The sequence below is a fragment of the Solanum verrucosum genome, unplaced genomic scaffold, assembly GCF_900185275.1.
Source record: "Solanum verrucosum unplaced genomic scaffold, falcon-dt-bn FXZP01000101.1, whole genome shotgun sequence".
Taxonomy (NCBI): Eukaryota; Viridiplantae; Streptophyta; class Magnoliopsida; order Solanales; family Solanaceae; genus Solanum; species Solanum verrucosum.
In genome coordinates, this window is record NW_026020111.1 from 2,903,208 (window position 1) to 2,915,317 (window position 12,110).

Consider the following 12,110-nt stretch of genomic DNA (forward strand, 5'->3'; position numbering starts at 1 on the left):
AAGCTGAAGTAAAGGCAAAGTAAATGTAAGTGGTTCAGTCACCTCAAACAATGAAATGAATGACAAAATCATAAAGCTGCATTAATGGTGATAGTCACAATACCTCACATAACTGATAGTAGCTTCACAAAATCATTTTAAGATACATAAGATTTATGTGCAAGTACACATTCTTATAGTAAGAAGATCAAACAGAAAGGATACAAAGAGAGTAAGAAGCATAGTGTTACATGATAATAGCTTCGACATGATCAAACTAAATACAAGTGAAAATAAATTGCAGTAACAACAAATGAAGACAAGCAGCCAACTTGGTTACATACATGAATTAAGTCCATAGCTAATGAATTATTTTGGATGAGTACAATCCAAGGGAGCTTCATCACAGGAGACTATTAAACTTCTGAAGAACAGAACTACAGTTAAATGGTAAAAAGAAAGGTTGTTTGGATAAACCTCATTACAAAAGCTTCTCTGTTAGCCTGATCATGAATGAATTGACAGCAACTGCATCCAAAACTATCCATGATGATTCAAATAGTTCATGAAAGAACTCAGCTCCTGTCTCTTCAGCTGAACTTCTGAATGCAAGCCCAAATGCATTTCCTTGGACTGCACCAAGTCGTGGCTTCCCACATATTGCTACAATCAACACTTTACTTCGTTCCTGGGTGTAGCAAATGCAGATCAATGGTTTCATCCTTGCTCCTTTCTCACGTAAAGCATCCATCAGAAAGTAACCAAATTTAGTTAAAGCCTGAGGATGACACAGGAGCTTTGCATCTGCTGAGTCTTCAAGCTTCACCCACCTAAATTTACTCCCACTTCTTATAGAACCTTTCTTGGTAATTGCTGCACTCCCTTGTCTAAGGATTGCCCTTTGAACTTTGATAGCTTGCCGCATTCCAGTTTCCAACTTGTCAAGCTTGGTCAAGGATAATGCATCGTAAGCCTCCCCAAACTGTTTGGAGGCACATGATCCATCTGACTCTACAAATGACTCTAGAAGTGCAGTAACCCCATACACCACATCAGCTGCTGAAACTTTTGAACTATACCCATGAAGAAGCAAGAAACCTCTATAATAGAAATCAGTGAGGCCAAATTCCGGCAAATATTGTTCAAACATGTCCTTCATTCTCCTCTTGATCTCAATGCTCATGAACTGAAACTTTTGTTTGCATTCCTCGCGTGCAAAACCCATTCGACCTAAAAGAAGCTGCATCTTCTTAATCCCAGTGTCACTCCATGTCTTCATTTTAGTTGCAATGTAAGATGAACACAACATTGAATCAAACAAGTTCCACTCTTGTAACAACATCAGCCTAGGTTCATACTCATATGCAATCCTTGAAGAATTTGGTGCTGTGACCTTTGTCCCATCCTTAAGAGTAACTGAGGTGATAGAGTCTAAATTGCCTGAACTATTGATATGCTGTTCTAGCTCCATTACCCCAGCCTGATACCGCTCATCGGTTAATCTCTCATGAACAAACTGATCAGTTAAAGCTACACAGGCCAACCAAAGCAACGCATTAGTATTCTTTCTCAAAAAATGGGACAGTTCATACATCAAACAACCAGATGGCTTCCCATGGAAGCTACCCATGTAATAGTATTCCCTCTTCAATTTCCCAAAAAGCTTAACAGGGTCACCCTCATTTTCCGCAGAAACCCTCCTCTTCTTCCTCATCCCATCCCCATCTTCCTCCTCACTCTCACTATCATTTTCATCTTCACTATCAGATTCCTCTTCAAACTCATCCTCACTGTTCAAATCACTAGCATTTGCCAAAGCAGAAACATCAAAATCATACGCTAAATCAGCCTGCTGCTCATCATCCCTAGTGTATAACACTATAACCCTATCATTCTGGTTACTCAAATTATGCAAGTGTATAGGCCTATGACTATCCACAACAAAAACACGTGCTAAGGGACCAATGTCTAGAACCTTCTTAAGATCCCTTTGACACCCCCAATTAATCAGCAAAATAGTAATTGGCTCATCTGCAGCTGACCCTAGATTATCCCCAGTATACTTATAAATCTCTTTAAAACTGGAAACTGGGTAACAAGCATATCTAACAGAATCAGATTCAAGAACATGTCCTATTATCCTGAGAGCGCAGAGTGAATCTACATCAGAAGTTGAGGGGAAAACTAGCAGCGGTGACGTAGAAGCTGAAGCTAGAGCTGAATCCCGCAACCGAGTGTAAAATGATTCAATACTTTGCTCTCTCACCATAACTTCACCAAACTAGTTACAAAAACAATTCAAGAATATACAAATTTCTAACCAGCGCCACAGCTTAAATCGCATGAAACAAAATCTATCAGATCTGGAATTATTTGGATGACTAATGACTGAGGTGGTTTTGCAGTTATGGTGAAAGAAAATTGGAAAAGGAAGGGTCTATTCCTGAATTGAAGCGTAAATTAGGGTTTGGGAGAAATACCTGAAAATGATATTGAGTTCTGCCATTAATGGTGAGAAGAGAGAGATGAAGGAACAGCGGAAGTATAGGAGGGAGAAAGAAATTGAATATTGAAATTGGCATTATACAATTTCTTTGAATTTCGAATTTTGGAGGAGCGCCAAATTTTGGCGGCGAATTTGAGGTTTTTTCGCTCGCTTAAAACTTACTGTCCTTTGTGTTTTGACTTGACCTGCTTAACTCATGTGACTCTCTTTGCTTTAGCTGTTTTTTATATCTTTTCCTTTTGGGCTAATTGTAGATTCCACCCTAGACTTTTGCTATTATGCATACTTCTCCAATATTTTATGCTAATCTCATTAGTCATTTCTTAACAAACTACTGGCCCTTGGGGATCCCAAATCTCAATTTTGGAGGACATTCGGATTGATTTTAAAGTTGGTCAAATTTATTTTTAAATTAATTTTTTACTTTTGAAAGTGTTCGGCAAATTTTAAAAATAAGTAAAAAATGTCTGACAAAATTAAAAATAACTTTAAAAAAAATTAAAATGACATACCATAAGTTAAAATCAAAAGTAGCCCCCCCTACTCTTTTTTAAACTTAAAAAATTATTTTTTTTAAGAACCTATTTGGCAATAGATTTTCCAAGTAAAATTTGAGGGAAAATTTGGCAAATAGTATTTGTCCATATAATTTGTCATTACTTGGCAAATAACCCAAATTCCCAAATACTAGAAAAAAGTAGTATTTGGGTCAAATCTCATTATTTGGGAATTTTTTAAAATTCAAATTCTACACCAAACTTTTATCTTTTATAAAAACACACTCTATAATGTTGGTTTGCGTTGTATTGCATAATTGTTATGCGAACATCAAAGCAGTGATGAAATATTCAGTGAATACGAAAGTGATGATATGGTTGTTGATGAAAATGACGAACAATCGGCTTAGGGTAATAAAGTTATGTGTTTCGTTTATTTCACGATGTATGGAATGATGCTTGTTGTACTCACTCCAAATTACCACATTGCTCCAATGTCATGGATACTACTACTTGTTATTTGCCGCAATGCAGATACAATTGACTTGTTGCGGAAGTCATGAATCTTGTTATGTTGACGTTTCTATCTTGCTATGTAATACAAATCTATGGTTAATTTTGATAGTTTTTTTAAAAAACTTATAGTTAAAAATCATATTATTTAAAAAAGTGAAATATATTTCTCAAATATTATGGCCAAACATAATTGTCTTAGCGTGTGTATTTTTTATCCGAGGATGAGCCTTCGTTTTTAGGCTAATGTGGATCTTCTTAGTAGTTCTTGTCCATCTTCCGAATCATGCGACAATTTTTTCTTTTGGATTCTGACAAAAACACTTTAAAAAAACACATTTCAATATAATGGGTTGTGACAAAAACACTTTTGAAAAAAACACATTTCAAAATAATGGGTTGTAACAAAAGTACTTTTGAAAAAACACATTTCAAAATAAATTAATTTTACAAGTTTGACGAGATATATTGTAGAAACATATAAGATGAAAAGTTATAAATTGGGATGGCCAACCTATGAAGTATTATTGATCTTGTCTTTATAAGCTTGATCAGCATATTCTTTTCAGTTTATAAGCACTTTTAATAATCTATTTGACCAAACTTTTAAAATTAGCTTATTTTGAAAAGTAAATGACATTAAAGATGATCACAAAATCTATTTTAAATTTACCCTAGATACGACATCCTTGGATATACAAAATATGTGTAATTCTCCTAAAAAAAAGAAAAGAACCATCATAAGTTAAATAATTGTGATTTACAACAACTTTTTAACACTTGATAAATATTTGAATTTTACTAAAAAGCACAGGAATCAACTTCAAATTCATGGATAATTAGATACTTTAAACCTCATAATTCAAAATGCAGAATTCTTTTTGAGAAGAAGAAAGTAGTAGTTGAGCAGTAATCAAATACTATTACAAGCATTTGCATTGCACACACAAAATTGAGAAAACAATAAAAATCTGCAAGCAGTCAAGCACTGTCTGTAACATACAAATAGAAGTACAAGAAAAAGACTACAAGTTGACAATACAATTGCAGAATTCTGTGGGAACACAGAATAAATGAATTACTCTAATATATTGCACAAGTAATTTGTTGAACTATTTACACATCCCTTGGCTGTTTCAGAATAAAATCAAGGTCCTCCCTTGCATAATTACCAGGGACAACAACACCACTTCTGCAGAACAAAGACACGAAAATAAGAACCATTAGCTAAACAAATAAGAGGCAAATTCAGGATTTAGAGTCACTAGATTGAGAATGAATAGAGCACAATTCTATTTGTTTTTGTCAATATACGTACATAATTGTAAGTCGAAAAAAGATAAGTTATGTTTGAACCTATAGAAGTTGTCCTAGATCCGACTCTAGATGGAATATAATGCAGGGGAAGTGATTTACTGTACCATTTGCTTTTCCTCTGAGTTATGCTTTTGTGTGTTGTTAGATATTCTACTAGGTGTCCCTGATGGATTTCCTTGCTTTTCCTCTCGCACTTTGTTGAAAATGTGTGTGTAGTTATCAGCAGATTGAGGATCATTCTCGTCCCACTCTCCGAATCTTGGAACTGCAGCTCCTCTATCAGACTGCTGGAAGACAGATCGAAAAAAACCACTTTAAGTAAGAATTCACATCTCAAATTAATGGAATCAACAAACTACCTCAACAGCTTGTGGATTAAAGTTGTATAAGAATTTATATGCTTCTTGAAAGCAGTAAGCCTTCAAAACAATGACAATTTTGTGTGGATTATCACCCTTCTTAGAAACAACAACTAAGTTATCAGTTTTATCTCAAAAGTAATTAAAGATCGAACCTTCAAATTAGAGTACTTAGTTTCTAGCTGAGGCCTGAGTGACTATATTATCTAAGAAATTAAGTGTAACAACTTGTGATTTAACCTATATACATACGCTAACATTACAATGTCCTTTTTTCACTACTCCTCCCTCATTAATGTATCTAACATTGCATTATTTTCCAAGCTACTAACTATAGACGATTACTCACATTATCTTATCGAGGACGTGACAATATAAAAGTTGTTTCACACTATCAATATATAGAAGTTAAACTCAAAGCATATATGATGTGATCAGATCAAGTTAGGCTATATTTCATCTAAGGGATATAACATAGGAGTTGCTGAGATTGAAAAGGTACCAACCAAATATGATGTGTAGACATAACTATAATCAAAAGGCAAAGAATAAGCAAGTGAGATGCAACATGATACTCTAATAGAAAACGTACATTCTCTTGCTTAACTTTGGACCTTCCAGGAGTACCGTGACTACTATCATAAGAATTATTATTCTTTCCTTCCCAAGCAGGAGATGCAACACCTCTTCCAGCATTATTAACCTTTGCCTGGTAATGTGGATGCAGCGGTGATTTATCAAAGCTATGTTCAGATCCTATACTTTGTCTGCCAGTTCGACCAGAATTTGATCCACGACCACGTTGATGAGATGGCTCATTGGCACCTTTCCTTCCCATATTCTCATTACGTCCTGGAGAATTAGCATACTGCCGGAATTCACCATCTTCTTTACTTAGTCTATGTTCCCGCTTTTGCCCACCACGCCCAATTGGTGGTTCCTCTGTTTGTCTTTTAGGCTTGGATTGAGGAGCAACTTCAGGTGGTGGAGCAAGATTACGAAACATATCTGGATTCTCTTCGGGATCATTGGGATTCATGATCTTTCCAGTACCACGAGTTTGCCTTGCTTTGTCAAAATACACAGTATAGGGCGTGTTATCGTCATTTTCCCAATTGCCGAACTTTGGGACATTTGGACGCTGCAGAAACAGTTGGACGAAATTTCTTTTATTGCAGATTTCTGCTATTGATCATAACACAAGCAAGACATTCATGAAGACAAGAATGTACAATCACTATACCAAAAATGATTTTTAATTAATCACAATAGCTTAATTGTTATTAAATATATATTTAATGGCAATTATGCCCTTTGTAAATGTGTCTAAAGCCTATAAGATATTGAATCTAATGTCAGTAAAGCCTTTAACACTCTGTTAATATGCATATTTATTATCGCTAAAAACTATTTTGTTGTTGTGAATCTAACTCTTGATTTATTTGGAAACTTGCTAGACAGTCACATCAGATAAACTCACTAGCACTCCTGGTATATATAAAACTCATCTTTATTTTTGATTGATGGATTTCCAAATTGGAGCCTAGCTGAAAATTGTGTAAATCTACTACCACTTCACTATAGTCTTTGTATTCAAACACTGGAATTATCGCTCTTTATTGCCATTAGTTTCTAAATTATATTAGGTGAAACTCATAGCTTATATGTTTGGTGGATTTTTTCTTGGGCGTGCACATATTACGTAACTGTACATGTAACAAAAAAAAAAAATCAACAAAATGGCTAAATGTATATATAATGTATCAATATTGAATAAATAATATATAATCATGTAAATCTATTGTATAACTATGTATTAAAAATGTATATACATCCATAGTTGTTGTTTATACACACATTTTTACATTGCATAAACTATTGATGTGAGGCCTAAGTTAAGGCAGGAAGTTAAAAGTGTATAATGTTTATTATATCAATTCACCTAAGATCTACTAATAGCTGTTCTTTTTATATGTTAAGGCATCTTCAACCCTATCATCTATTTTACTTTTCAAATATAGAGTTCTCTTTTTTTTCAATTCCAATCCAATTCTCTATTTTATTCTCTAACAAAGAATTTTTTTTCTCTCTTCTCAATATTATATTATTATTTCTATTTCATTCTTATTTTCTTATTTCATAATATAATTGTCTGTCTTTCTTTCTTTCTTTCAAATAATCACTTTATATAATTTTCATGCATATAAAAAAAATATTTTTTTCAAATTTTTTATTTAATTTAAAATTTTATTTTATTCTAAATTTCTAAATAACATAAATTGCAAATAAATATTACTCCATATAATATACAAATTAGTGGACATAAATTGCAACGGAAATTGTTGTGATAAAATTATTATGTTATGTATTGTGTTGTTATCTCATATTTAAATTATTATATTATGTATTGTATTTTTAAATGAAATTTTTCATCTTATCATTTCAATTTTGTGCATTCATCTGAGTGACAATTAATAATAATATCAAATTATATTAAAGTGACGAAAATAAAATTAAAATTAAAATTATTAATTCGAGATGAAAATAGTATATATAAAATAATGTATTTTTTAAAATATTATATTACATCTAAAAAGAATTACGTATATTAAATATTTAATTAATGGTCTTATATGAAAAATAATAATAATATAATCAAAAAGTAAAATAGAGAAAGTGAATAGTAATTCTCCAAACTATTTACCTCTCTAAAATGGAGAATAAAGAGTGAAATGGAGGGTGGATGGAGAGCCCATTCTCTATTTTACTCTCCAAATATAGATAATAGAGAGTAAAATAGAGTTGGGTTGGAAATGGTCTTAGTTTTTCTATTCAATGTCTATAGAATAATTAATATGAGTATGCAAATTACTATTAACTCATCGGTGAAATTAATTAGATCCAAGGACTTAAAACTAAGAAAGAAAAACATATGAGGGTATGTTTCGTATAAAGAAAAATATTTAAAGCAAAATCAATGGCCTTCACGTCTCTCACTAGTTGATGGTAAAATTGTTGATTCAATTGATGAAATGGAAACTTATCTAAGCTCTAGTAATTTATCTTTGGCTACTTTTGCTTCCCTTCTCATTAAATTTGTGTGATTAATTATTTTCAAGAATTGGATCAAAAGGCAAAGTCCCAGCGAAATGCACTTCGCTTGAAACAGTAATGACCATTTGATAATTAGATTATTTTGATAATGAATTTTAACTGATCAATAGACGTTTTGTCTAATTTTCTCCTCCTTTCCCCCAACTATATAAGTGACTCTTAACATCAATTCCCACCTTAGTGTATTTAGCAATTCATTTCTTAATTCACTAGACACTTATCAAGCACGGGCGGATCTAGAGGGATCGGAAGGGGGTCGTCCGAACTTTCTAGATATTAAAAAATTACACGGTATATATAATATACTTTTAATTTTTTTTTATGTATATATATATATATATATAGATTGATTTTGAACCGTCTGAACATAAGATTAGATGTTGGCTTAATAATTGAGGAGTTCAAAATTCACCTTGAGGTTTCAAGTCTCAAGCACTACATTTTTATTTTTCAAACTTTTAGTAAAATTCTTGGATCCACCATTATAATCAAGTTTAACCTCCAATATTGACTATCAAAATCATAAAACAAAATTGAAGCAAAAGCAGAAAACAGCATAGATAATGAATACAAATGTGTTATTGGAGGCTCTCTATTTAATATGAGAGAAGACGGCCGGGCCCTAAGAAAGTAAATAAAAAGACCAATTCCCTAGTGAAATATTACCTACCACACCAATCAACATAACTCCACATTAAATACATGATCATCTTTAATAGCTTCAACCTCAAATTTTATTTTGAATAGACTTAATCATATATAATATGTCTCAATTAGGTGAATTTAGAGAAAAGTAAATGATATTTTGTTGTAAAACTTTTGAAATAGATTCAATATGCTACAACCACAACCACAACCACAACCAGATTTGTATGTTTTGTGTTTGTTTGAAACAAAATTATCATGATGATGTACTAATAAAAGAATAAAAGTAGATAATGAATTGAGAGATGAACAACAAAATTAGAAAGGGAGAAGAAAAAATAAAAAACGTACAGCCATTGTGGTTCACCAAATGAATAATCAGCCTCCAGAGAGAAAAAGAGGTGGAGATGAGAATTAAAGAAGAAATTGTTAGCTACTACTAATAATTATAATGAAAGAGAGGTTGATCAACCATTGACCGGCGCCACCGGTAATGCTTTGACTATTCTTCTCTTACGTACTCTTCCTCTCTTACTAGTTACTACCCTACCTCATGCATTTACCACACATTTTTTTTTCTTATCTTAAATGGCATATATAAATTATAAATAGAATGTTAATAATATATTTACTATAATTTTATAAGTGAAGTCAGAGTGCGTAATATGCAATGAAGTAACAATGTAAAATAATGAAAATTTTCAATAAAAAAAATATAATATAAAGTTAAAATAATAAAATTTGGCTCAAGATTTTGAAGAGTTGATATAATGATATCGAAATAGTGTTGAGTTGAATTTGATAAGTTGATATAATGATATTAAAATAATGTTGACTTGTTGCGATGCTTGAAATTTGAAGAAGACACTAAAAGTATATAGACAAACAATATATATGTAGAATACATCTGTAAAAAAAGTGGGTCTCCAAAAGAATTGAAGCTTCAAATCATTACTTTAGTGGCCTTATAATCGAACCAGTCCATACTCTAGCTCCATTTGGCCTTTATTTTTCATTTTTGTCCCACATCTATTTTCCATCCAAAAAGAAAACGTATTGACCAACTCATTCCACATATTTGGCTTTCCTGTCCATACAAACATCCTACCCCTTAAATTATATGTTTTGTCTCACCATTTTATTCCTATATATTGCAACGAAAAAAAATGGGTGTGACTAATTTAGAATCATAATATGTTATTCCACACAATCTTAAATGTCCAGATGATGGTTTAATATGTTACAAAAACTGATATTGAGGAGGAAGAAAGACTTGGACAAGATATCGATAGCAATATTGTCCGTATACATACTTTTTAATACAAGTAACTTTTTTTCAGGATAAATCCAAATTAAATAACTAAACTATTTGGGAAGACTTATTTAGTTTATAGAAGTTTAGTAATCAAGAAAAGTCGTTCTTTTTTAAGAATAATTAATATAAATAATATAATCTATTAAATTTAGGATTAAAAGAAGAAAAAAAAAGAAAAGAGGAGGTTAGGTCAAGTAAAGTCAAAACACGTTTTGGAATACAAGAAATGGCATTTGGTAGGTTATCAAGCTGGGCTGACTAGTCTTTCCCAATTATATACCCTCCCTCAGTTTTTTTTAGTTGTCATATTGTACTTTTTGAGAGTTAATTGACTAATTTTTAAAGTTAAATTAAACTATATTAATTCGATATTTTAAAATAAAATTCTTAGATATTCAAAAACTATATGGAAAGTACTATAAATTACAACTTTTTTCATATTAATATGATTTAAAAAATACTATCTTAAAATATTAGTCAAAATTCATATTGTTTGACCCTAAAAAATAAGATTATGACAACTAAGACTGAACGAAGAAAACATAGTATTTTCTAAAATAGAAGCAGCAATATAATTGTCTATAAAAAGTCGAGGAAGACTGAAGAACAACCGAGTCACTAAGGGCTAAGGCTTGGTCTTGAGTACCGCGTGACCATCTCCGCTCCATTGACTTCGTCGTTCAATTACATGACCCTTTCACTTTCTAACACAATTTGACTAGTAATATATTTGCATATTGACACATTATAATAGTGCCTTATATGTATGCCTCTTATATTAAAAAAAATAATTCAAATATTTCATCAGCTATTAGAAATGACTCATTCACCTAATTCGTTGTTGGGTATTTACCTTGATTTTCAAGCATAATAATAGGTTTTCCTTTTCCTAAAAGTAAAGGACAAAGTCTTCATATTTGGCTAGTCATTTTTTTATAGAAAAATGTTTATCATTGTATAAATAGAGGTTCATTCATTTTAACTTGGTAACATTCACAATGAAGCCATAGAGGTTTTGTGAGTTTTGTTTAAGGGGAGAATTATTGGGACACAAATGATATATTATCACTTAGGTGAACTTTTTTTTTATTACCAGTGAATTGTGTGAGATTATTTCTCTCAATATTTTGTACTCCCATATTTATATAGTGAATTGTTATCTTCTTTTGTGGATATAGATCGGTTGATCAAACCATGTTAAATATTTTTATCTCTTTTGATATATTACTCGTTTGTTTTCCTACTAATGATCTTTCAAGATTTGTTCTGCTAGCTTTCGCATGATACATAATTATTTCCATCACAACACCTAAGCCACTACCATTATCAAAAGTGCTCATTCATGCCACTATATTTTTAACGAAAATCATAGTTGATTATAAATACTAAGATGATTAGACACCTGACCTCTAAATAGAAGTTCACGTGACTTTATGGTCCCACCAAATTAAAATCCATTCCAATTAAATTAACACCCCTGAATTGAACCCGACCCACTTCCCTTTTAATCGAAAACAGACCACCCTCTTTGTCTTCTGCTCCGGTAAATTGAACCAACCAGCAATGTTGATGGTTGCTCTGGTTCACTAAAGCTAGAAGCTCCTTGCCTGAGTTTATAGTGAAGAAGACAAAGGGGGCTGGCTGGTTTTGAGTTAAAAGGGAAGTGGGTTGGGTTCCTCCTGGGGCGGGTCGATTAAATTGGGATAAGATTAAAATTTGGTGAAATAAGAGAGTGATGTGAACCACTAATTGTAAGCTACATGTCCAATTCTGGTAGATAAAAATTGTCTATACTTTTCATCAATATATAGTGGCATAAATGGACACTTTGAGTAATTTAAATAGGGATGACAATGGAGCCGGGT

At 32.1% G+C, this 12,110-nt stretch overlaps 2 protein-coding genes across 3 annotated transcripts; both read right to left on the reverse strand.

Annotated features, from left to right (window-relative positions):
- Positions 1-263: 263 nt before the first annotated feature.
- LOC125825511 (uncharacterized) lies at positions 264-2,306 on the reverse strand. Its single transcript, XM_049504834.1, has one exon. The coding sequence runs from the start codon at positions 2,246-2,248 to the stop codon at positions 461-463; it is 1,788 nt and encodes a 595-aa protein (XP_049360791.1). The 5' UTR covers positions 2,249-2,306; the 3' UTR covers positions 264-460.
- A 2,180-nt stretch (positions 2,307-4,486) lies between these two features.
- LOC125825512 (RPM1-interacting protein 4) lies at positions 4,487-9,346 on the reverse strand. Of its 2 annotated transcripts, none has more exons than XM_049504836.1 (4): positions 9,282-9,346; positions 5,764-6,312; positions 4,917-5,096; positions 4,487-4,687 (listed from the first exon to the last, which is right to left on the reverse strand). In XM_049504836.1, the coding sequence occupies exons 1-4, from the start codon at positions 9,285-9,287 to the stop codon at positions 4,664-4,666; spliced, it is 759 nt and encodes a 252-aa protein (XP_049360793.1). In that variant the 5' UTR covers positions 9,288-9,346; the 3' UTR covers positions 4,487-4,663. The 2 variants fall into 2 exon arrangements, with proteins under 2 accessions (XP_049360793.1, XP_049360792.1); XM_049504835.1 differs by having other exon boundaries at positions 4,917-5,099; positions 9,282-9,331.
- Between the last annotated feature and the right edge of the window lie 2,764 nt (positions 9,347-12,110).

Coding starts and splice junctions, on each gene's coding strand:
- LOC125825511 (XM_049504834.1), bottom strand. CDS start 2,248: ATGGTGAGAGAGCAAAGTATTGAATCATTTTACACTCGGTTGCGGGAT.
- LOC125825512 (XM_049504835.1), bottom strand. Junction 5,100..5,763: donor CCAAAGTTAAGCAAGAGAAT/GTACGTTTTCTA, acceptor TCTGTCTTCCAG/CAGTCTGATAGAGGAGCTGC. Junction 4,688..4,916: donor ACTCAGAGGAAAAGCAAATG/GTACAGTAAATC, acceptor TTTGTTCTGCAG/AAGTGGTGTTGTTGTCCCTG.